Source organism: Melanostigma gelatinosum (genome assembly GCF_949748355.1).
Source record: "Melanostigma gelatinosum genome assembly, chromosome: 15".
NCBI classification, from domain to species: domain Eukaryota; kingdom Metazoa; phylum Chordata; class Actinopteri; order Perciformes; family Zoarcidae; genus Melanostigma; species Melanostigma gelatinosum.
In genome coordinates, this window is record NC_136648.1 from 12,680,687 (window position 1) to 12,707,171 (window position 26,485).

The 26,485-nt window shown below is 44.2% G+C and overlaps 1 protein-coding gene across 2 annotated transcripts; it reads left to right on the forward strand.

The window, feature by feature from the left end:
- Positions 1-1,918: 1,918 nt before the first annotated feature.
- On the forward strand, positions 1,919-25,632 carry mast3a (microtubule associated serine/threonine kinase 3a). Of its 2 annotated transcripts, XM_079284851.1 has the most exons (27): positions 1,919-2,168; positions 4,644-4,732; positions 5,468-5,540; positions 7,493-7,513; positions 7,737-7,815; positions 9,984-10,141; positions 12,573-12,648; positions 12,925-13,134; positions 14,224-14,325; positions 14,437-14,569; positions 15,206-15,288; positions 15,542-15,627; positions 15,978-16,186; positions 16,329-16,467; positions 16,702-16,834; positions 16,930-17,095; positions 17,277-17,378; positions 17,821-17,943; positions 18,166-18,287; positions 18,446-18,627; positions 19,012-19,133; positions 19,220-19,408; positions 19,707-19,930; positions 20,238-20,360; positions 20,583-20,719; positions 22,462-22,646; positions 22,757-25,632. In XM_079284851.1, exons 1-27 carry the CDS (start codon positions 2,083-2,085, stop codon positions 23,623-23,625), a joined length of 4,221 nt encoding a protein of 1,406 aa, XP_079140977.1. In that variant the 5' UTR covers positions 1,919-2,082; the 3' UTR covers positions 23,626-25,632. The 2 variants fall into 2 exon arrangements, with proteins under 2 accessions (XP_079140977.1, XP_079140978.1); XM_079284852.1 differs by lacking the exon at positions 7,493-7,513.
- Positions 25,633-26,485: the final 853 nt, after the last annotated feature.

Genomic DNA, 26,485 nt, shown 5'->3' on the forward strand with positions numbered 1-26,485 from the left:
AGTAGTGTTTGTTTCATTGTGTTCTTAAACGTATTCCTGTCCAGAATTCAGAAGTAATAGTTTGATGACTAATGAGACTTTTACAAAGTGACAGTTCATATCATGTTCCGTAAACAGAAGGGTGACACACATGAACAGCACGAAGAAGTTTGCTTGTTAGTTTCCTGCTCGGATAGGAGGCTCCCCAGTCAGAAAATCAATCTCTTCCCTGTCTCTAACCTGTTCAGGGATTTCCCCCGGTCTTCAGACACAACACTACGCCATTCTACTGTAGTTTCACCATCTGTGAGTCAGATGGAATAATTGCATTCACTGGAAATAATAACAGCAGATCACAGGTTCTGAATTTAAAAATGAAATACGTTACATATGTCTGTGCCGCTCACAGAGAGCTTTTCCAAAACAAACAAGGGAATTGTCATGTTAGTTGTATCAAGGGCAGCATTGATGTGTTACACCCTGTATGTCTGAGTGTTTGAAAATGAAATCGATTTTAAATAGCTCACTTCATTTACTAATATATGTAATTGATAAAGGTGAATGGTTTCTCTAAGAACAACAATTCTGGAGGGACTTGTGGTGTGTCTGAGGAGAAGTTCAGTGATCGAAGTGATCTGCTAGGACGGTGTATTATGAAACTGCTATATAACATATATAATAGCCTACCAGGACTGCATTAACTCAGTTGGGGGCTAAATCAGCCGTGGGCCCGTTTTGACCCAATGTTTTATTAATTTAGTTCAAAAAAGGAATGTGCACCGTGTACAGTTTGACTTAAGCACACAAACTGATGTGCACGTAATACAATTTGCCCTGCTTGTGGAACTGTTATATTTCTGTTTCTTCCTATGCTTCGGTGCTTGAAAGGAGACTTTGACAGATTGTCCAACATCAGATCCAGGAGGAGCAATGCGGATTCTGACCTGGTCATGAAAAAGTGGACAAGCTCTTTACCCTTGAAGGTTATTAGAGGAGTCATGGCAGTTCGCCCATTTAGTCTACACATATTGTGTGGGTTGGAGAAGGCATACAACCCCCGGGGAGTCCTGTGGGGCAGGGTACGGAAGTATGGGGTCGTTCTTGTACAAGTGTCTGGTTTTGGCTTCTCTGCTCTTTGCAGATGATGTGGTTGTGTTGGTTTGACCTTGAGTGGAGCCCCTGCCCCCTCACATCAAAAGTAGCTCGTTGAGGTTGTTCGAGCATCTTATAAGGATGCCTCCTGGGTGCATTTCTTTGGAGGTTTTCCGGGCAAGTCCAACTGGTAGGATACCCAAAGCAAGCTGGAGAGATTGTATATCTTATCTGATTTGGGAACGCCTCTTGGTCCTCGGGAGGAGCTGCAAAACGTTGCTGGAGAGAGGGACGTCTGCACTACCTTGCTTAGTCTGCTGCCACCGTGACCCAGAAAATATATGATTTCAGTTTTATCACAAATGTATGTGTATTAAAATGTAAGAATCTCATGAGGATCTCAATATTACCTGGTTACAAAATGCATCCTTCATACTCGTGAAATTGTATCCTCGATGCAACTTGCTATACACGTTTTTACATTTATAGATATTTTGAAGGGTTTGAATGCCGATATCGCTGGATATACACAATTCCTCAGTCTTCTTTCTTATTTGCGTGCAAGTCGTTAACACCTATGTTTCCGGCAGTACATGAAGGCATCACTAGTCCCTCCTCCCTTCGTCGCGCGCTGACGCGGCTGCGCGTTACAGCGTTGCTGGTGTACTGGAAAGTTTGTATCACTCTTCTATTTTGGCTGAGATATCACTGGATAATGTCATATCTCGCGGTAGACTGTCTGTTTCGGAAATTGTGCCGGTAACGGAGAGAAGGGTCAGGGCGGACATGGCCAGTGCAGACGCGCATCATCACCGAGCTGCCGAGCCGCGGGTCTGGGGTCAGTCTGTACCGAAGCTAAACGGAGTCCCAGCCGTCGTATACTGCGTACTGGCCTAACCACCACCAACGGTAACAACTCCTCCAGAGAGAGACCGCTCAACATGATGCTCCCACTCTAACAAGAGGACAATTCTCATATCTGGATTGGATTTATCGGTCCCCGCCATCAACATGTCGGACCAGAACTACTATTGGACCGTGTTGCCGAGCTACAAAACTAGTTTTGTGACTGGGGCCATGATGAAAAGGTCGAAAAGGTAAAGGAAACATTATAGGATTTCTGAATGAATCTGTGGCTGTATGCAACAGCGCCAACGTCCGAGCTGCCTGCATTTCGTTGAGAAATGTCAATGTGTTGAACGTGTATGTTTACCTAATTGATTCACGGCACGTAAACGCGCCCCAAACCGTGTATGGTAACATAACCAGAGCTCAGACCGATCATGCCATTGTGTGTTGTCTGTGGTAGCCGTACGTTACTGTATGTGTCGGCTGCTGCTACATCCGCCCTAGTTTTTGTTTCCGACAGAGAAACGTGGCCATTGTAGAGTGTTATGGAGGGGGCTAGACTGCATTGTCTGCTACCAGCTGTCGCATAAAGCGACATAGAGTCCCAGTGCGGATCGATACACTGGTGTGGGACTGTAACGTTGTAGATGTGCTTTTAACTGCAAAGATAAATGCAATCAGCCCTCACAAAGTAGAGCTGTACAATTAGCCTTTAACGTCCTGTAGGGACTCCGTGCGTCTTTGGCAATCAATGCGTTCATTGTGACCTAATGGTAATTTATGGATTTTAAATTTTCCATTTGTCATAATCTCAGTATTCTACTGCAGACGTCGTTCTGTTGTGATTCTAGTACACTGTGAGTCTGCTGTAGCTGCTGTCAATGGCATACACTGCAAGACCGATTGCTAATGAGCTAAATCTTAAGAAACCCCTCTCATCTTCTAAATGTATGCACAATATATGTGTGCTCACCATTAACTGCCCGCTAGTGTCAAACACTATCCCCCCTTTTTCTCCATGTAGCTTTGGTTCAGACGTGTTAACCCATTCAACACAGCGTGACTTTGAATGGAGCTCAGTGAATAAATGCAGTCCTTCACCATCAGCAGCCATGTGAAACAGGCAGGCCTGCGTCTCAGTGGCCCACATTCATCATGCTACATGTCTGCCTGCACGGCCCCTACAAGCCACTATTGTTGGTCTCAAATATGAGTGGCCAAGTGTTGGTCATGGTGTGATAAAGTGAGGCGTCATGCAACATTTGCCCAGGCTCTATAGTATGAAAAGGGTGTCTGTTTATTTATTTCCCCATAAGAAGAAGATGGTGCTCATGCACAGCATCTTTCTGTGGTTGGTGTGTCGTTGAAGCCAAAGTCGAGCATTTATTGGCTCTCCCGTCTCCCTGTTGCTGTGCCGTCACTGCCGCTTTGAGTCTGTTTGGGTTGGGGGCCATATACTGTTTGAATCCGCCTCGGCATCGACCCAGAAACGTCAGGCTTTGTTGTTGTCTCAGACCCTCGATTATTTTAGGTTATTGCCAGAGAGAAAGAGAGATGGCTGAAACGGAGATCGTGATGGGATTATATCCAGTTTAGTGGAGAATGTTAAAATAAATGAAAAACGGAGCCCGACGTCTATTCTATATGAAGACTTTGGCACATTTCGAGTGAGCACCTGGCATACAGAGCACCTCCAGGCATCATATAGGCACACATATACAGGAAATGGACAAAGTGTTATTTGAAAGTAAAAGTGACAACATCCTAATTACACTGGCATCTTTGTGGGTGACTCATGCTCAGAGAAATGCCACCTAGTAGCATCTGCCAGCTTTTAAACAGGTCTGCTAGTCATCACCTTTCTTAGAAAAAGGTTTCCTTACAGGAGCTCCGAGGAGTTGACTGATTTTTGTTCATTTTTTTTGCATTCATCAGAAAAAGCTGAGCAGTAGCAATGTAATGAATTCTAAGAAAATATACCACATTTGAACAAAACTGGTCCAACAAAGTGGAGCAACCAGCAGGGCAGAATGAAAACAACAGCTATATATGTGCTTTAAAAAAAAAAAAAAGTTTGACAACTGCTGAACCAAAAAAACAATCATTGATTTTTGTTGCCTATAGATCGGTTTGTGTTGTCTATCTGTGGTGATGGATCTTTAATGCTGTGGATAGCATATTACCGGTATGTCATGGGAGTCATTGGGTCCACATGATACTTCTTTGCATTTCTTTGTATAACAACCAGCCATGGCTGTTTTCATAGGATCAGCTGCTCCCACTGGTACAGTTTCCCATATTCTCACATGAAAATACTTTCGGACACAGGAGACACATCTGATCACCGTTGATATCAATACGTGAATGTAATACTTTACTACATAGTCCAAGTCATTATTCACAGGATGTTGATTTATGTCGCTATATTGCCATTATTTTGTTAAGTCCTGCACATTAGTCAAATGTAAATGCACTGTACATTGTGTTTGCATGTTAATATACACACATGTTTGTAGCTATGCGTGTGTATGTATTAACACCACTACCAGTATCATTACAGTTATCCGTGTTTTCCTTATCGCGATCAACAACTCAAGTTCACAGGTGGACTGTTTTTATTCTACCCGACTTTTTACTGCCCTGATAAAAGACGACTGTGTTTATAATGACCTCGAGCAATAAGCAAATGCTTTCTCTCTGCTGTTTGTTTTTGCTCCTCACAGTTCCCGTAACAACAAGAGAAGGAGTTTGGCGGTCGGGACCCCGTCGCCCACGCTCTCCCGGCCTCTTTCACCTCTCCCACTTGCCACAGGTACTTGCGTGTTGTTTATGCTCGCGTGTCTGCTCGGCTCAGTGTGCGATACCGTTTTAGCATTTAGACCAGAGGCTCATAACGCGTACTTTACATCGACCCGGTCACATGGAAAACAAGACGAGCCGATGAAGACGGAATGAGACCACCACATTAGCTTATTTTGTTTGGTGTATGTGCCTTCAGCCTAAGTCACACGACTAGCACTGGTTTCCCTCTGGTGTGGTCATCAAGTTTCCGTTACGGCTGGATCATAATGTGCACAAGAGATACAGTAGTTGTCCTCGTGATGATATCTTTCATGTAGCTTCCTCGAGGCATCTCATTCCTTCATCCCGGTGCCTGAAGTGCTTTATTAGAGACTCATTCATTCGCTAACCCATTTTATTTTTAAGTGAATCAGGGTGTGGCAATTCTTTGCTGGCATGAAATCTCCTTTTAAGTGGTGTGATCAACATCAGGAGTCCCGGCTGTCTGCTGAAACTGAGATTCTTTGATTAGGCGGGGAGGAGGACTAGTTAACCTCTGTGGGGGTGTTACTGCAGTTTAAAAAACACGGTTTCAGGTTCAGCTGTGAAGTTAAATCAGTTGCAAAATGATCATAGAGTGTATTTCAAACCGACCATGTAAAACAAGGGGACAGCTAGTGGAATGATTAACCGCACACACACGCACAGTCACACACATTTTAAATTAGTTTATGCTCATTTTATAAAGTTTGTTTTCTTTCTTCAGCTGGCAGCAGCCCTTCAGAAAGCCCCAGAAATGTTTCTGCCAGCACCTCGGCCAACGTCCAGTTTGCCCGCAGGTAAGAATTAACTCAATTTTAATATCAAGTTGTTCTAAGGCACCTGAGTCCAGCCACATTACCACGGTAGCAGTTTCCCTGCAGTTTCCCAACTGAAAAATGAGTAAGATTAGAATTAGTACGCCTGTCATTGGAAAAGAGTTGCCTGGGTTTTCTCTGTTGGATGATTTTTAAAATCTAGCTTACTCTCGCTTGTTCTTAAGATTAGCAACCCCAGCGTTAACATTAGAGTAGGTTCATCTGTCTTCCTGTAAAGATGACACAATTGTAGTCAGCTTAAGTTCAAAACACAATCAATAAACGGCAATATTTCCTAGCAAGGTTAATGCCATACCTATCCAAAAACAAAAAAATTAAGCAGAAAATAACTGATAATTTTCACTCATTTGAAGCTAAGTACAATAAAAAACATGCTAAGAATAACCTAAGATACTTTGCTTTGGAGGAAACTTGAGTAGCGTGAGTGAAGACTGTGCCCTGGCTTGTTCCTTTTGCCCCTGTAGTTGAAATGAGGCAATGGAGAAGCAAGTCCAACCGGCGAAGAGGCCCCAGGGCCATTTGCTGGACTTGGCCTTGGCATTTGTTAAGCCAATTAAGGCAGCTAGTCGTTGCACACACTCATTACTCAGGGCGTCTGTGATTATGGGGAGGAATTGCAACGCTTGCCCTCTCATCACGCGTCTTACAGCTGTGTATAGACTGACTGGGCTTTAGAGGAAAAGTAGCCGTAACTAGTACCCTCAAAATACTGAACTGCTTCTCTCTCACTGAAGGAACTTTAAATGTACAGGCGACTTATCTGAAATATCATGTGTTCTGAATTAGGATTTAATGTTGCCGTGCCGGATGGAGACGGGAGACCTCCTGATAGAATTGCCACGCACGAGCTCGCATGACTCATCTATATTTATTGAGACTTTTTAAAGCTGCCAGTGCGCAGACAGATGCTGTGGCTGCACTTTTGAGAGCTCCACTGGGTTTATTTGTTATTCACACGAGCTGTATAGCCTCGCTGTGTGTGTGTGTGTGTGCGCGCAATTATTTTGTCATATCAATGTGAACGAGCCAGACATGCAATAGCTGGCACACACACGTAAAGATTAAAGATGTATTCCTGAATGCAAATGAAGGAATGCCAAGGAACCGCCTCAGGGGTGAGGTTAGCTGCAGCTCCCTCTTCACCGTTAAAGATGCTCTTTTTTTTTTAACCTTGAGGTTTTAACACTTTTTATTTCTCCTTTTACACCCGTAGGCATTGATTCGAAACTGTGTTTTTAACCTTAGCTTCTATCCTCCTAAGACTTGCAGGACCTTAATGAAACAAGCTAGTCGGAAGGCGTATAATAACACATAGAGGATGACATGCACATCGGATATGAAACGCGGGCGTCTCATTCACCTGACTAATCCTCAGATGTCAGTCACATTTTGGGCAGAACCGTCCAACTTCATTGCGTCACCCCTGACTTTGCTGCGTGTCCCCAAGAGCAGGTTCGTGAGAGAAAACATTTGACCATCGCAGGTTGAATCAGTGAGGGACTCTAGGCCACGTCCTCAGAGCGCCGTATTATTGAGTGGAGAAGGGGAAGGGCAACGGATACAGAGGAGGCGTACACGTAGAAATGTCACACCCCAAAACAAGTTCAGGTTTTTCTGTTTGTAGTGGTTCTCTCATTTGGGTGTTTAACGATGTATGCACGAGGCATTGTTTGTTTGTGTGTGTGTAATGAGTCAGGAGTCAGCTCTGTGCTGCAGGATGAGGGCAGCTTGGCAGGTGTTCAGCAGCAGGCTGTGACAGACAAACAGTGCTATGACTGACAGCCAGACGTACTCTGTCACGATCATTAAACAGTGTTTCTTTTCTTTCTCGCTTTGTGTCTCCGCCCGCCCCTCTTCCTCTCTTTCTCTTTCTCCTTCATGTGTGTCTTCCTCATTTTTTTGCATCTGTGTAGCCAACTGGCACGCAATGAAAGGTAAGAAAACGACAATCTTGCGTTTCTTCTTTTTTTTTTTTTATCGACACAGTCGCAAGCATCAGATGTTATCGCGTTAAACTTGCATGGTAATATTGATAATGAAATGCAGGTTTTGAAAAGGCGAAGCTCTGAAGATTGGAGCGAGTCAGCCGGTATGTGCAGGTTTCATGTGTGATGGGGAGCTACCGCTGAGCAGCATGTCTCTGTTTTGTGTCTGCAGAGTGGACGGGCGAAGGTGGTCTGTGGCGTCGGTCCCCTCGTCTGGATACTGCACCAATGCACCCAGTTCATCAGTATCCGTAAGCTGAAGTCTCTTTCTGTTTTTCCTCTCAATGTCTGTCCTCAGGTCCGTCTCTTACCCTCATCAGATATTCGACCCCTTTCCAAACCACTGTCATGAGACCGTTTAGCACCCCGTGTTACTTCTGCTCGGTGTATCAATCAGTTTACGGGGGCCGTGGTGTCTCGTGAGCTTAAGGTGCTGACTGACCGTCCTTGCTGATTTACAGCAGACCCCCAGTTTACAGAGTGAGATATATGACATAAGGGCTCTGCACCTGGACCACGCTTCAGATGAGCTGTGAAAGTGGTGTTTTATACCCTGTGACAAACCGCTCACAGCAAAAGAGTGATGCAGATTCAGTTCGTCTTGTAGAAGTTGAAAGCGATGCTCTCTAATTCACCATATTTTGGCAGGAAATATAAGCGCCTCACAATTACTGAGCTTAAATGGACAACATAGAGGTAGATAACGAGAAATGGCTGTTTTGATCCGCCTCCGTTCTTCAGAAACAAACTTTTTAAAACCCGAGTATCCGGTGTCACTTCGCACTGACCCGGTGGCCTCTGCAGACGGCATGCAAGTTGAGATCATATGTTCAACAGATGCAGATAAAGACACGGAGAACATTCTCAGAGGCAGGTGGGAAAACCTCCCCATCATCACAACACTGTTACTTGACAGTCTGGTTGACCATACTCTTGATTGATAAGAAACAGCTGACTGGAAAATGGGTGCTATACTTTTAATGACCCAGTCTTAACAGGACATGTCCCAACGATGACGCATCGCTCCATCATCAGCCTTTCATTGCAGGAAATAGGAATGAATCTTCAGATGTGTTTCCCAAGGTTTTCCTGGAATGATTTATATTATAGACGGACGGTTTTATACATAGATGACCATTAAAAAAACACAGAATTGTACTCCGTACGGTGTGTTTTTCTGCCTGAATTCAACAATAAAGTATTTTGCTGTTGAATTAATAAACTTGTTAAATGACTTGCGCCCTTTCTGACCGAGGGAAAGTACAGGAATTATAAGTCTTATCGCTATAATAACATGGCTCTTGTTGAAATGCGTTGGTTTCTTTTTCCTGGATGACTTCACACATGAGTCGGGACTGTACAGCGTTCCACATTTCCTCCCTCGGCTTATCCTTTTGGGGAAAAGTCAAAACGCAGGAAGTGCGACGTGCTGCCCGGCTACACCCATCGGCTACTTGTTGACGGTTTCTGTGTCGATTAGCTTGAGATTTGGTCTCGGAAGTCATGACTGAAAACTCGAGTTGGCTGTAAAAACAATATCCGTTCTCCAATGTCACGGCTGTAATTTCGTACGGCCAACCACATGGCTTCGAGACGGTGAGGTCAGCGTTCCCCACACAATGCCCCTTTTCAGGCCCGCTGTCAGTGAGGTCTTTATGCTGCTCTCGCTCGCTGCTGAACCGTCTCTGGTTTCCTCCTCAGAGTATCTTTCTCCTCCTCCTCCTCCTCCTCCGTTCTGTTACTCTGTGTGCTTTTCTCTCTGTTTTCCTTTCACTTTTTCCCCTCTCTGTTAGACTCGGTCTCTTTTCCTACAGTCAGATGAGCCACTCTTCTCTTTGCTCTTCCTCCAGTGAAACACAAGACCCCAAGCCAGATGGGAGTTCTCATAAATTCCAGGCTGCGTGTCACACATTTTGTCTTGGAAAGAGAAAACGAATGCACGCATGGCCAACACAACAGCCGTTGCTGCGGGCCTCGGGGCATGCTGCAGCAAGGGGGGAAAAATCATCCTGCTTTAGGAGAGCAGAACACTAAAGCTCCCAGAGTCGTTTTTAATACTAAAGGGATTTATGATCTTTTACTTCACTGCAGCTTTTCGCCGCTTGTCCTTGTTGTGGTGTTACATCTAATTCCGATCTATGGTGGAGCATGAAAGCCTTAAGACTCTGAGCGTTAACAGAATAATGAGTGAATCTGAGAGAGCAGTGGCACAGGATGTTCTATCATCAAAGGAGCAGAAGCACAACGTGATATGGATACAAATGTGCAAATTAAAGACAGACGTGGTTACTGATTTTATTACATGTTTACAATAAATTGCAGGACACTGACCTGTGTGCACTATTCTTTCCCGCTCTCTACGTCTCTCTTTTAAAATGACCCATTCCCCCCCCCCCCCCCCCCCCCCCCCCGCCCACAGTCCTCTTCTTCCCAGGAGTTACTGCACCAGTTGCCCTTCCAGCCCACGCAAGATGATCTCCACTTCCTGTTCAAACATTTCCGGAGCACGGAGAGTGTGGCGGATGAAGAAGGAGCACACGCCTCGCCTCCCGCCAGGCTCCGCTCTCGCAGTCTCAGGTAGAGTTTGATTTGAGTTGAACCGTAACAACACTGTACAGGTGAGAGGGGGGGGGGGGCTGCCCACCTGGTAGTCGACTAATCGCGCTGGTCTTAGTTGACTTTAGATTTCTTTAATCGATTCGTCCTTTCTTATGCTTTTTCCATACTGAATGATGTATTTCCAAGAAAGTTTTGAGCACATATCTGTAAACACAAGTGATTCTTTGTGGAGAGACTCAGTTTTTACAGTTCTGTCGATTAAATCAACTCATCGATTAGTCAACAGAATGTGTGAGTGAGTGTTGACAGCACCTAGTGTAAATACTCTTCGTCTTTGTCTCATAAGCATTTCGGTCACACTGAAATCCACTTGGAGAAGTGATAATTTGATCAGATTAGTTTGGTTTGAATAGATGGAACCAAAAGAAGAAGAAGGCGTACACGATTAAAGAGTCTCACCTCTCCTACTACTACTCTAATGTTGGAGGTAAATGTTGAAATTACGCCCCGAAGAGAGAAGAGACCTGTCACTGCTTTCATCGCTGTTAAATAAGTCGTGTGATTACACTGTAAAAGTATCAAAGTACTTTAGTGGACCTGCGGCAAAGGCTACTGTTTACATAAATGTGGTGTTGTGTTGACACTATTTTCCCACAATGCAGCACACAACAGAAATGGAGGAGCTACTCACAGCTCATGAAACGTAAAACCTCACACACCTGAGCTCGAGTGTGGCTAAACTACATTCAAGCTGGGTTGGTTAGCTAGTTAGCCAAGCTAACCTTCTAGCTATACAAGTATCTATGTATGCGCACAGTTCAACAGGTAACTGAATAGCTACAGGTTTAACATCAATGACATGAGTTGAAACCAAAGAGGAGCCATTTGCCATCTGTATTTGTCATTATTGAACCAAAGTTTCTCGTCTGATATCATCATTTTCCTCTTAGCTAACATTTACTTGTGGTTTTTGTTGGCCCAGACGAGAGGCATGTCTCACCATAGCTGCCATGTGATTCTGCTTTTGCGCTGCTGTGCTTGGAAACTGCTGCTGTACTAATTGCAGATGCTAGCTGATGCTAGCTGTGGAGCAAGAGAAAGACTTCCACCTCCAGATTCTTCAGGAATATAATGAGCAGCAGAAACAGACCCCTGTACATCTTCTCTCCGTTACACAGCTGCTTACCCAAACATGGATTTGAAATACTTTTACCACTGTTAAACACTACCTGCAAACCTGCAGTGAGCATAAGTGTGGTCCTTCGTAGCAGAGCTGTACACAGAAACGTAAACAAGCTGCTCAGCCTCAAACTAACTAAAGCCTGACTTTCCGTAAAGTCTGTCATTTATGATTAGAAATAATGAAATACTGGCTGGAAGTATTTGGATATGGTGCAATAATTATTTAATGTGGTCCTCTGTGCTGGTTAACCCTGGATTAGCATATCTAGGGGATCACGTTGCCTCATCATTTAACATGGCCGCTCTCATTAAACACTTATACAAGCCCTCTAAATAGCTGCTGTGGTGACGAGTTCTGAGGTTGCTGGAGACTTTAATAATGGGCTGTGACGTGTCCCTGCCCATGCCACATATATATATATATATATATATATATCTCGAAGTTTATACACCGCAAATATACTTATACATCCAACAAAGCAGCATTTTCTTACAGATGGTCTCTTAATTTGACCCCTGATCAGTTGTTTACAGATGGAACATAAGATTCCACAAACCCTTGAATATTATAAGAGAGAAAACGCCACCTGACTTTTGTAATGCCATCAAAAACACATCTAAATTACTGCACGCATTGACTATGGAAAAGGAATACCGACAAGTGTCTATGCGGCTCGAGAATAGCTCAAGAGGGTGTGTTAAGCATTTCTTATTGCCCTCAAATAGTTCCCTGAGCAACTGCAACTGTTGTGTCACCCTGAAATAGTAAGGTGCGTGTCACTTTACTATTGATATTGTTATTTGTACTATGCACTGTATAGAGGCTCCCAGTATAGCTACTTCCAACATTTGTGATTGATTTGTAATGTGTTCGGACAGTTTTAAAGGTGCCCGCTCGTAACTGAAGCCCTGTGCACACAACCGATGTGGTCACGGATACTGCAGATGAGAACCTGATCTGAATCGCATTAGCGTAACATTCAAACATGCTGTGTTTGTGACCCCGGATGGCAGTAAACACTTTCAGTCAAACATTTGCAATTTACTCGTAAGACATTTGTAGATTTGATGTAGCTTTGACGAGACTGAAGCTTGAAGTGCAAGTAACTTTTAACATCTGTAACGTAAGCCTCTCTCCTCCGCCCCCATGATCAGTTTGCAAATGTGTTTTTGTTTTGTATGATTCAAATTTACCATCTATAAATGATGAACTATATCTGTGCAAACACATGATATTTAATGTTTTGGTTGTATTCTTTTCATCCAGCCCTGGACGGACCTGTGGAACATTTGACAACGAAGTTGTCATGATGAATCATGTCTACAAAGAACGCTTTCCTAAGGTATAGTCGGTGCTTTCTTTCTCTCTTTGACTTGTATTAGTTCAACATGTTCAGCTTGCAAATGCATCTCAATGTTAAAAGACTATCTACCAGCGTGTGCTTGAGCTTTTTTTTTTTTTACTCATGGAAACAAGGACAGGAGAACACTCCCGGCAAAGTCCAAGTCCTGACTCGCTCACATGTGGGGGGTGGGGGGACCAAGTTAAAAGGAACCGTTAATACAATACTGCTGTCACCGTGTTTTAAATGAAGTCCTCCATCTCGGTTGTTTCGCAGGCGACAGCCCAGATGGAGTGTCGGCTGCTCGACACCATTGCAGAGTTATCCCCCGGCACTACTCTGCCCCTGGCTGACGGGGTGCTGGGATTCATTCAGCACCAGTTGGTGGAGCTCGCCAGAGACTGTCTGGACAAGTCGCAGAAAGGCCTGGTCACCTCCAGGTACTTTGTGGAGCTGCAGGAGAAACTGGAGAAGCTGCTGCACGAGGTGAGTGTTTCTCATCTTTAACAGATGGGTTGTTTGGGATTGTTATTCAGCCATGCAACTGTGGAGCCAGTGTTTGTTCCTCCTAAGACATCATCAGTGGATTTCTGATTGTTGGCAGTTCAGATGTCCCTCCAGGACATTGCGTGCTGTAGCATTACTGGACACATTACATTGAAATGTATGATGTGTTATCATTCAGTGCTGTTTCCAGTTCACTGGTCAGTAATTGTGTTGTCATTTTACATGCTTACTTTGATCTGTGCAGTGGTCAAGTGTTATGTCATGATTTCTTACATAACCTCTCTAGCAACAATGTTTCTGCAGCACATGCTGCCTCCTGCAGAGCAGATTACAGATGTATCAGCCACAGTTAGCAGAGTCGATGCAGTGCTTTCTTCTGTTCATCCAGTCTCTTGGTAGCTTAGTTTATCCTACAGTACAACAGGGATAGACATTATTTTGTCTAAAATTTCCACTAAAGCCACACTTCTGTAATTATTCTTCCATCTTGCCAGTAAAGCGGTTTTCCAGCTTAAAGAGAGAATTTATTTTAAGCAAACGGTCTCTGCTGTCACATGTTCAAATGTTTGATTTTGTCCCTGTGCTCGCTAGTTCTTCTCTGGAATTATAATTGCAGATTTGTAACACTGTTTTTCTTGGCAACTTTTGAAAGACTGCAACTTAAAAAAACAAAAAAAAGTAAAACACAGAACCTGTTTCAAAGTGGTTCAGCTGTCTAACCTGCTGGAATCACTCTGACACCACCGCTAACACAGTGGCAGTGAACTTGCTGTTTGACCAAGGCAAGGCAATGTTAGACCAAGATATGGACACAATGAGTGTCGATAAAAGTGTATTCGCAAGTGTTTCCCAATATTTATGAATCGGACAAGGCAGCACAAAATACCTACCGGTATATCTATTGAATCGCTAACAGATAGTGTGAGAAGATGAAATGGATGCTAAAAATAATATGAGCCAAAGTGCAGAAGCGGCCTCTGTGGGTGGGGAAGCGCTGCCTCACGGCTCATGCCAATTGGATAAAGTCAAAAATAATAATCCATCGTTCTTTGTCCTTTTGCCGATCAGGCGTATGAGCGATCAGAGAGCGAGGAGGTGACCGTCATCACCAAATTGGTCAAGAAGATTCTCATCATCATCTCGAGGCCGGCCAGGCTCCTGGAGTGTCTGGTAAGACTCACCACTGGCACACACTGCATCATGGGTACAGGAGTGACACGATATCAACATGACGCTCATCAGCTTGAACAAAATAACTCAACAAAAAAAATCACAACACAGGAGTTTGATCCCGAGGAGTTCTACCAACGGTTGGAGGCTGCAGAGGGTCAAGCCAAGGTGGGCCACGGCATCAAGACTGATATTCCCAAATACATCATCAGCCAGCTCGGCCTCACCAGGGATCCCTTGGAAGGTGCGGCGTTTATTATTATTATTATTATTATTATTATTATTATTATTATTATTTTTGGTATTTTACCTTCTAAACTGTCTATTTAGGCATTTTAGGATACTTTGTTTCGGATGAATTGTACTTCTTGCTTATTTTACCAGAAGAACTTCAGGATTTTCTAACTTTGTTGAACAAATTTCACCGGGACACAGTAATGCTAGTGGCACTATTCCTATTTTCCTCTTTTCATTGTTGCAGTAATTGTTCTTATTTTATGTAGAATTTTATGCATTCCAACATTTTATTGTTTTCAATAAAATAAAGGCACCACCTTAAATGTGTGCTGAAGGTACTTACTGTATCATTTATTGCACTTTACTGAACTTATTACTGCTCTTTCTACTTTATTTTGAGTTTTTATTCTATCTGTTCTTATTGTTGCACAGCTTTAAAATAAAATGCTCTCTACACGCTCTCTGCTTTGTATGACATTCAAGTCGAGTAGAGCATAATTCAGCTGAATTTTGGGTACAGTGACAGTTTTCATTTTGTTTTGCATCCTTATTAGACAGTTTGTATCATTTGAAAACGGTTAGATAAGCACTTATTTCATTTAAACTGAAAGGAGTTTGATCGCTGTGTCTGCTGCTGTTACAGAGATGGTTCATCTGGAGCAGACGAGTCCGGTTCACAGAGCGGCCAGCAGAGAGTCTGACGACACGGGAGAGGCAACATCTCAGGTATAAGCTGATATTCAACAGTGGTTGCTTAAAGGCGCTTAAAAGCTGCACTGAAGAAATATAAAACACTGAGGGGGTTAATTACAATGTATTAAATACAGCTTAAGTGGGGAATAGAGCACTTGTTAATACAGGCAGACACATTATCACAATAACGTCATAAGGTGCAGAAATTCATGCTTTTCAGAAGTCATGCAGCAACTAAGTTCCTGTTGTTTTCCTTCTGTTTTCTTTTGGGACGTGTGTGATTCAGAGCCGAGCAGGCTGCACCCCTCCTCGTAGGAAACCACTGGAGAGCGACTTCGAAACAATCAAGCTCATTAGCAATGGCGCCTATGGGTGAGTAAAACAGACTTCTTTGTTTGCGTCCGACTGACTCCGTCTATTTGTGGGCACCACAGAGAGCCCAATAAAACCAGAAAAGAAACTAGAACGAGGATGTGTTGTTGTAGTATTTTTGTGTTTACACTTAGAATTTGTCTGGGCAATTTCATTTCAAGTCTGAACTGATGTTCCCCAGTAAGTGATGCGTATGTTTCCTCATCTTTTTTTCCGCCTTATTTCCCCCGTTTCATCGCTCAGCGTATCTCCCTTCGCACCTCTCATTCCCTTATAAACTCCCTGCTTGTCCTGTAATTGTCCTTCTTTCCCCTCTTTTGTCCTCCTCCCTTCTTTCTGCCGCCGTGCAGGACTGTGTTTCTGGTGCGCCACAAGGACACCCGTCAACGCTTTGCCATGAAGAAGATCAACCGGCAGAACCTGATGCTTAGAAACCAAATCCAGCAGGTGTTTGTGGAGCGAGACATCCTCTGCTTTGCTGAAAACCCATTTGTGGTTTCTATGTTCTGCTCTTTTGAGACACGGAGGCACCTCTGCATGGTCATGGAGTATGTGGAAGGTGAGCTTTGAATTGCCCATGCGTATTTCCATTTATTTTCCAGGACTATTGCACACAAAACTAATATAATATAATATTCTTTTTTGTCTTTTTTGCTAACTGTAAATGCAAAAACAGAATCATACTGTCTTTGCACTTTAAGGTGGGGATTGTGCCAACCTATTGAAGAACATTGGTCCTCTGCCTGTGGACATGGCTCGGATGTATTTTGCGGAGACTGTCCTGGCTTTGGAGTATCTTCACAACTACGGCATCGTACACCGAGACCTGAAACCTGACAAGTGAGTCCTCATTTCACATATTTCCTTTTCGCTTTCTCTGCTTTGAGGCAGCACCTAAAGTACTTTCGAGCTCTCCTCATTTTTAGACCTGTCCTCGTCTTGAAGGCAATCATTTTGAGGTTGGAGCAAAATATTCTGAAACAACCTTTTGATATTTTTCACCAAGTCTGAGATCTATGTTTTAAAGTTAGCGTTTGATGTACCATGAAACATTTCTGTTTCCGTCTTCTGTAGTTTGTTGATCACCTCCTTGGGACACATCAAGCTGACAGACTTTGGGCTGTCAAAGATCGGTCTGATGAACATGACCACCAACTTGTATGAAGGACACATAGAAAAGGATACCAGAGAGTTCATCGACAAACAGGTTTGTCTCTTCTCATCTTTTCATCTCGTCTGTTGCGTTTATGACCTTAACTGACATCAAGCTTCACTCTCTTCGTCTGTCTTTCCTTGCTACAGGTGTGCGGCACTCCAGAGTACATTGCTCCAGAGGTGATCCTGAGGCAGGGCTATGGGAAGCCAGTGGACTGGTGGGCTATGGGCATCATCCTCTATGAGTTCTTAGTGGGCTGTGTGCCTTTCTTTGGAGACACACCAGAACAGCTCTTTGGTCAGGTGGTCAACGGTAAGTGCATTGCTACAGAGTCACCACATGAGACTTTTCCACACATAAATCTTGCCTGATACAAGTTTAATTATTTTGTATACTTCAGCCTTGGGTTATTGGCCATCGCCTCAGGTTTATGCAATGTTTCTGTGTGATTAAATCCCTTCTTTGCATCACTGGTATGTGCTTCCTTGTCCAGATGACATCATCTGGCCTGAGGGGGAAGACGCTCTGCCAGCCGATACGCAGGACCTCATCACCAGACTGCTGAGACAGAGCCCTCTGGACCGTCTGGGAACAGGTTGGTAGCAGAGGGGCTTATGGTGGACAAGGCCCTATCGAGTACAGCCTGCTAGGTCCCAGATGCATAGCACTGTTACAGTCTTCTGTAAGTGTTGAAATTATTTGAAGTTGCCCTTTCACTTTAAAAAGAAACTAATTTGAGCCATTATTGTGGCAGCATTTGATAGGATTTTTCCAACAAATACAAAACAAACACACCTTTATGCTGACCTGACAGCTGTGATAGTGAGAGTTGATATCTGGAGTGAGGCAGAGCTGTGGTAAACAAAGCTCTGATGACTGGTGAAAGCTCCAGAAACTATTGACCCGAGTATGTCAAAGAGAGATGTTAAGGTATCAAGGGAGACACCGTGCAGAAATCGGCTGAGGAGGGGCTGTAAACTACGCCCAGATATGAAAGACGAACTTCTTTGTCTGATTTATTCATTGTTTTTTTCCAGGTGGAACCACGGAGGTGAAGATGCACATGTTCTTCTCGGGTTTGGACTGGAACGGCCTCCTGAGACAGAAAGCTGAATTCATACCACAACTAGAGACTGAGGACGACACCAGCTACTTTGACAGTAAGTGGAAGCGCCGTTCGATTTATGGACAAGTACATGCCTTTCATGATCTATGGTCTGCATGTACGCAGACAAACCTAGACCACAACAGAAGGACAGAGGACTAAGAGAGGGCTGCAGAGACTTCATTTTACTGTCACGTCGTTTGGTCATTATAGTTTGGATAAAAACAGGGTCACCAGTTCTTCATAATTTAATACACCATCATTGTGTTTCCCACAGCCCGATCAGAGCGCTACTGTCACCTGGACTCAGATGATGATGATGACGATGATGAAACCAACGATGATGAATCATCTCTGGAACTTCGACAGTTCTCCTCCGTGGCCCACCGCTTCAGCAACGTACTCATTTGTCTTCACCTGCAGAATATTTCACGCATTATATCTAGATATGTCATTAAAAGAAATATCTTACCTTAATGAAGCATTGATATGAACTTTGAGAAAACAGTCCTCCCGATTTCTTGATGAAACATCGACATTTGCTTCTTAAACTCTAGGTGTACAGCAGCTCAGAGCACCTGTCCACCTCCACGCCGTCCAACCAGAGCCTGTCGTCGTCAGAGCGAAGCCACAGCGAGGAGAAGGAGGAGCGGTGGGAGGGAAGGGGAGTCCTCTCCCCTGGCGACGGACACAAGCACTTGGCCAGTGGAGACAGGAGGACAGATGGACACAGGGGGAGGTGGGAGCATGAAACGTGAGAGGGTGATATCCTTGTTATGAGAGGACAATTATTACAGCCAGCCCTCATTCTCGCCTCAGCTTTCTGAAATATGTGAGATCGAGGTGTAAAATTCTCTCTCGTTAAATATGAAGCACTTAATATTCAGAATGAGATTTTTTTTTTTTTTTTTGAATAACACAATACTGTATAACATACCAGAGCTCATTCACCTGCTCGTAAGGAAATGCAACGCAGACTAAAACAAATAGGGGGAATCTAGAGTCATGGAGTTTTTTTTCCATAGTTATTCACAGGGAAAACACTGTCGCTTACTCAATAGTTCTAAATATGTATGTACAGGATTTACTGAAATCCTGCATGTTTACTGTGTTTTCCTGGCAGTCTGCGTCCTCGTGCTTCGTCCAGCTCCTCCCAGTCAGAGCGCAGTGCCAGCCCACTGGTGATGAACAGCACCCAGAGCCTCGACATCATGCCTCGCTTCGCCATCTCTGCCGAGGAGGAAGGTAAGGCCGACACACGCAGATCTCTGTACGTTGTCTTCTCCTGTTATGAAACACCAGTGCTCACGCTCTGTGCCTCCTGATTCTAGACGGGATGGTTTCCAACTTGCGGCGCATTCGGCTCCGGAGCAACAGCACAGGCACCAGGCCATCCTTCCGAAGAGGGGCGTCCCGGCGCATCTCCCACCAGCTGGAGACCCCGGAGAAACCCAGGCCCTCAGCTGGAAAAGTCCCCAAGTCCGCCTCCGTCTCTGGCCTGTCCCTCATCATCACCCCAGGTAGACGGGATGATAATGACTACTTATGTGTTTACAGTGCCCTCTACAACGTGATGCTGGTTCATTTACCCCCTAAACACACAAACCATGAATACTAATACTGTGCCAAAAAAAGACTGTCACTTGACTAATTATGATGTTATCCCATTTCAATTATTTCACTAAGAATGACACATAGTATAATAACCTTCATTTTTAGCATTGGTATTATGATAGTTTGGTGGAAGAACGTAACGATTAACATGCAATCCATAAACTCTCATCCGTTGACCTTTCTAATCCTCTTCTCCTGATCCAGATGACTCAGCAGGTCCTCCTACGAGCCCCAAGTCCTCCTTGTCCCTGTCGTCCAATCCCTCGTCCAGAGACTCGTCCCCCAGCAGGGACCTCTCCGTAAGCGTCAGCTGCCTCAGGCCTCCTGTGGTCATCCACAGCTCTGGGAAGAGGTTTGGATTTGCGTTGCGAGCTATCAGAGTCTACATGGGAGACAGTGACGTCTACACGGTTCACCACATGGTCTGGGTATGTGTCCTCATCTCAGTCCTCAAATGTTGTATCTTCAATGAATTATGAAAGATATTTAGTTTTAAAAATAACATATTAAAACAACTTTTGGGGTCTTCGGATTTTCTTGTCGATGGCCCTAAAAGTCAGGACTAGACTCACTTTATATTTTTATGTATGTATTTTGATTTATCTGATACTGTGCATAAATGTGTTCATAAAACCTTGGTTGTAATAATTACATGGGTGTCAGTCATGGTAACAGCCGATTAGATGGTTGCTCGGCCAGTCATTTTAATCTGAGGTTGTGTGTTTGTGTCCACAGTGTGTTGAGGAAGGCAGTCCAGCACACGAGGCAGGATTGAGGGCCGGTGACCTCATCACTTACGTCAACGGGGAGTCGGTCCAGGGACTCGTCCACACCGAGGTGGTGGAGCTCCTGCTCAAGGTACGAGGATACAGTATCTTTCATTTGAGTCATTGTTCTGCATGCTTATTGTATATTTTGATGATTACAATCTGTTTTAAGAGGTAAAAGTCTAAATGTACTTCTGAGTCTTTCTCAAACACATATACTTTGTGTACGTGAGAACGCATCATTTTGTGGCTCTACTCTTAAGAGGGAATGCCGAACAGATAGGTGTTTATGTTGATGGTCTGTTTCCAACAGAGTGGAAACAGGGTGACCCTGCAGACTACTGCACTGGAGAACACTTCTATCAAGGTGGGCCCTGCCAGAAAAGCGAGCTACAAGGCCAAGATGGCCCGACGCAGCAAGAAGAGCAAAAGGAAGGACGGACAGGACAGGTACATGAGGGGAGAATGAAGTCATGCGTAGCAGCAGCAGCTGCATTACTGTTAGACATTAGGAACGCCCGTCTAAAGTTTAGTATTCGCTTCAGACAACTTAGACGACTGCAGTTAACCCTCGTAAAATTCCATTCTCCAAGTTTGTCTCTTACATTTTGGACCGTCTAAGACAGCGGTTCCCAAACTTTTTAGGCCACGCACCCCCTTCTACATCCCGACCGGGTTCGCGCACCCCCCCCCCCCTTAATAAAAAAAAAACAAAAAAAGAAGCAGCAGAGCCTTTTAAGCCTTCATAGCCGCATAAGAATCGGACCAATGAGAGAACAGTTTGCTCGCGCGTGGCATTTGTTTACAAGATTTAGTCCGCTGTTAAATGTTGCAGTGTGAACACAAACCGAACAAAGGAGCAACTGCAACAAAGCAAACGAACTGAAGGTGTGAAAACGCCCTGAAACACTGCAACAAAGTTTCAATAACTTTCAGTGACACAAGGCGTCACTTTTAAAGAGCAATCAGGATGCGAGGACACACGCACAGGCTCAGAGGCAGATTATCACATTTAATTTACAATTAATGAGCGACTAATGTAGCCAGGATGTCTTCGGACAAAGCATCGATGCGGCGCGACACAGTGTTGTTGGACACCGGGATCATGCACAACTTTTTTGCTTCTTTCTCCCCAATCATACATTCCACCATCTCTCTGGCAGCTGGCGAGCTCACGTCTTCGGCGACTGTGTGCGGTAGCCCCTTTCTCACTATTCTGTAACCAGAAGATGAAGCCCGTAGTGCGTCATTTATAGACCCAACACATGAATGAGACTGCAGTTGTTTTTGGCTGTTTTGTAACTCCTCCAATTTCGATATTAAAATATGTAAGGGGCTTTTGACTTGCACTGGCATGCTTGGTGTTCAGGTGGCGACGTAAATAAGAGCTTCAGACTGTTAGCCAGAACCTCACTGCACACCACGCACCTCGCTGCACACCACGCACTGTGGCTTTGGGGAATCTGCGTTGCCAATACAAGTGAAGCCCAGACACAGATACTTTTCATCATATTTCCTCTTTTTTTCCCAGTCTGCGCCGTCTCATCTTCCTCTGACTCTGGCTCGATTTCTTCTCCCGGTCTCTCCCCAATAACGCACCTCTCCGTTCCCCTCGCCTCCGATTCCTCTCTCTCTCTCTCTGTCCCTCTCCTCTTTTACGACTGATAGCTTCAGATGTCCCACCTGACAGTTTTTAAATTAAAATTACATTTTTTTTTTATATTTAATATTATTACACCATCAGACCGCCATTACACTTTTCCTCTCGCGCACCCCCTAGAGGCAGCTCGCGCACCCCACTTTGGGAATCCCTGGTCTAAGAGACTGCATTGGACTGACTTTTTGTAGCTTGACTTTAAATGGTTCTGCGGCCCCTGCATGTCGTCCGCCTCTCTCTACCCCTTCCTACGTCTATCCTTAGCTGTATATCTAAAAAAAACAACACCCAATCTGAAAAAAACTAAACGGATGACTCAAAAAGACCGATTCACAGATGACGCTTTGATAATTGCTGTTCTATGAAATACAGTTCAATGGATGTTTCTGGAGGTTGTGTCTTTTTCTTTGGCTGTTGTTTCACCTCTTGCTCTTTATTTTGGCTCATTGAAAGAGACTCTTTGTACTCAAGTAAGCATGCAAAGAACAACAATATAGACAAAACGCACACCTGACACCTCTTTCCTCTTGCGCAGCCGGCGACGTAGCATCTTGAAGAAGCTGTCTAAGCACACGCCTCCTCCGCCCATGCAGAGCAGTCGTAGCTTCTCTTCGGGTTTCCACCAGTCATCCAGCGACAGCCTCTCCGGCTCCCCCACGCAGAGTCTCTCCCCTGGGCCTTCTACGCCTTGTCGCTCTCCTGCTCCTGATCACTCCGGAGGTGAGTTGCATCCCAAAAAAGGGAGCTGTCAATCACTTTGTGTCTTGTGTTTTTAACGGTTTATCTTCTGAAAAATATCTACTAATGCTTTTTTTTCCACTTTTTGTCAGATTCAAGTTCCTCTCCTTGCTCCAGCTCCCCTAACTCGCCAGTCCCACAGGCCCGTCCCAGTTCCCTACATGTCTTGGGTCGCTACACCAAAGCCGGGCGCTGCAAGTCCACCACCAGTATCCCTCCTTCACCGCTGGCCTGCATCCCCCCTCCTCAGCCCCTCTCTCCCCAGTGCTCTCCATCTTGCCTTCCCAGTCACCCAAAGTCTCTACAGGGTTTCCATGGCAAGACGTTGTCTCCTCCCACTATCACCCGCCATTCTGTGCGTCCCCGCAGTGCAGAACCGCCGCGGTCACCGCTCCTCAAGAGGGTCCAGTCGGCAGAGAAGCTGACGGGAGACAAGATGACGGGTGGGTACCACGGAGATAGGAAGGCCTACAGCACCCGTCGCCACACCATGGAGGTGCCTCTGTCTGAAGGGGAGGGGCTGGAGGACTTGGAGGGGGACGCCGCCACCGGGTTCGTCTGTGTCGGTGAGCATGGCCGCCAGGGTCTGTACATAGGAGGGCAGCGAGGCCACCAGGACGCAGCCAGTGGAGGCGGCGAGCATTACCGCGCTACCGCCTCGCCACAACACCGCGGTGGCAACCACCACTCCAATGAGGTGGTGGTGATGAGGAAGCTGGCGCTGTCGGAGCGAAGGGACTCCTTCAAGAAACAGGAGGCCGTGCAGGAAGTGAGTTTCGATGATTTGGAGGAGAGAGAGGCGACGCCGAGCCCAACGCTTCCTGTCACGCAGCAGAAAGCGTTCAAGGCCTCCTGGATCAACTCGGCCCAGTCAGAATCCGCTGTGAAGCTGGAAGGAAGTGGATCACAGGGTACAAAAACACCTCAGAAAGCCAAGTCGAAAGACAAAGAAGGGTTTTAGTCTTTGACCTGCTACTGTACTTGCATATGAAGGCCTTGCATGTGTGTCCAGAAGACTGTGACCAAGTCCCAAATCATCACAAGCAACTGCTTGAAGACGGAAGAACAAATTAACATTGATGTATCTCAGTAATATATGCATCCTGCAACACTGTTAACAGAATAGTGACTGCCAAACTATGTTTACTTCCTCGTTGCTTGTTTTTTTCCCCCCTCGGTTCTCAAATCACTGTGGCACCTGTAACTGATGTAATTTGTAAATATTTTAGTTTTAAATGAAGAAACTTATTTATGACGTTTTATGTTGAAAATGCCTTGGATGCTTCAGCTGCTCTTAGTTCAGGAAATGCACAAGAGAAAAGCCACACACATACTCTGTGTGGTTTTACAGCAGGTGCAGAAGAAGAGGGCAGGTAAACATCAGTCAATATCGTACCATATTTCTTTTATACCTCAATGCCTGCCTACAACTGGGTGTTGTTTCATGTTCAGATTGGGTCTTTGAAACTGTTTGTCCTGCAACATATAATGTATATTATAGAATCTCTGTCACACGGATTGTGGAGGCAACCATTTGAACTAAGCGATCCCAAAGTTAGGCCTCGTATGAACATCTCTTTTGAAGGATAGAAAATATCAACGTTCTTCATACTTGGAAGTCTAGCTGTGGTGCCAAAGTATGGTTTAGCCATAGGAACCATTTGAAAAGAGGTACTGTAGTTGTATATAAGAAGCTTCATGCATGCATGGGCTCTACTTCCACTTCCTGTCCGTCCTGTAAAACAGTGTGTCCCTCCTCTAGCAGTGGTTTGAATCATGACCTGCTCAACACACAGGTCTGTAGATAAAGCATCGTGACTCCATGAAACCGGGCTGTTGTCGCCATCCTCTTTTAATACCTTTGTTGAATCAAGCCCCCGTCCCGTCCAGCTCCATAACCTAGTCTAGCTGAAGTGTTTGCACACGTCATAGTAGCCGTATAACAGTTAGAGCACATTCATGTTTCAGGAAGGCTTCCTTCTGCGTAGGATTCAAAAATTGTACAGTGGATGCAACAGACTTGTTCCCGTTGGCTTGTTTTCTTTTAATGCGTGTTACGAATGAATGTTTACATTTTAGTGCAAATCTGTGTGTGGGCTTGTCATGGTTTTTAGTTAAATTATTATCAAAAAAAATGAATGAAATTCAACCCGAGGCCCTGAGTGGATGAAGGACTGAGTGGAGGGAGTCTCCTTTTGTATGTTTTGATATGGAAACAGTCGTGTTGCAGTGCTAATAGCCTATGCTGTTGATGTGTGTCGTATAAACAATAGTGGACCTTATAACAGCTGTTGATGGTGTTTTTTGAAAGTGACCTTGTAAGGGTAGATGGACTCGGATACTGTGTAATGTGACGGGGTCCTAATCTCATGTTGCGATCAGCCTCAAAGCATTGTGCATGCTTCACATCCCAGTAGAATATTCCCACAATTTTAAAACATATTTTACTTTTTTTCAATGATCTTGGAAGTTATAAATCCAAAGCGCCTTGAATACTTGAATTTGATGCTCAGTAACTGATTTGAGCTTTAAAATTAGTTTGGTTAAGAAATGCTCACATACAGGATTTGGTTTGCAGCTCTGTATTCTTTATTTTATACTTTTGTGGCCATTTTGAATCAGTTTCTTATTTTCATTCAGGAACCGTTTGCATCAGTAACAACAAATGCTTCCGGTCTCATTTCAGATACTTTTTTGTTACAAAGGAAAAACTTTTGTTTTGTGTTCTTAAATTTTATGATGGCACACATTTGTATGTTTGCCTAATTGAGGGAACTGTTAATATGGGAATTCATAACGGATGTTTAGCACATACTAAGCCTTGAAAGGTGGTGATAGATTGTGAGTTAGAAGTTTGTTCGTCTGCTTAGCGGAAACTAAACGGTGTGTCTGTGTAGGATTTATCCCTGAATTTCTGATGCAATATACATCTCGGTATGTTCTTTTGATTTGATGTTTTTATTTTTTACCCCAACCAACCAGTCTTAGTATCTCTTGACCCTAGGTTGTATCATAATTTTATACTTTTTTAAGTGAAGACTGGAGATCTCTGCAGCAGTCCATACCAGCGGTCAGAACGACTCTTCTCTCTGTTTTTGCCAGCCTGTGTGTGTGATAAACTCTGTCTTCACAACTTGTCCTCCTCCTTCTTGTTTTTCATGTCTTTCACGCTCGTTTTAGTGCATTAAAAAGTTGTCGCTCTCCATTCGTCCCCTTGTCCCCAAATGTCAAACTGGCCTTTATGAAATATGTGATGCAGACTGGTGTGGCATTGTTTTGTTTTTTTCATTGTCTTAACAGTGCTTGAAATAAATGCATTACAAAGGGACTACGAAGTCCAGGACCACAAAGGGTTGTGTCATTTGTCCCTCATACAACAGAAAATGCATTCATGCAAGTCTGTGGCACCATAAACAAAAATAATCTTTCAGAATAAGAACCAGCTTTATTGGCCATGAATGCGTAGTACGCATACAAGGAATTTGACTCCAGTTTTTATGTTGCTCTACAACATACAAAATCTAAACATACACAGGATATACAAATAAACAAAAATATATATATAAATAAAAACAATGACAAAGTAGAACAGAGGTAAGCATAAACATTTAACTGCTATGTACACGATACATATATATCCAGAAGTGTATATATGTGAACATAAAGAACAGATCAGATATTGCACTCTACACTGATAAACACATATAAATACAATAATGATCACTCTGTGACGTCATAATACATTGGGCAATGTTTGACTCACAGATACAATCCAGGTTTTGTCATTTGCAGCTGTTCATTGTACTGTTTTCACATATTAA

Excerpts from the sequence above, each read along its gene's own strand:
- mast3a (XM_079284851.1), top strand. The coding sequence starts at position 2,083 with ATGTCGGACCAGAACTACTATTGGACCGTGTTGCCGAGCTACAAAACT. Across the intron at positions 16,835-16,929 it reads GAGAGTTCATCGACAAACAG|GTGTGCGGCACTCCAGAGTA; the intron begins GTTTGTCTCTTC and ends TCCTTGCTACAG. Across the intron at positions 17,096-17,276 it reads CTTTGGTCAGGTGGTCAACG|ATGACATCATCTGGCCTGAG; the intron begins GTAAGTGCATTG and ends TTCCTTGTCCAG.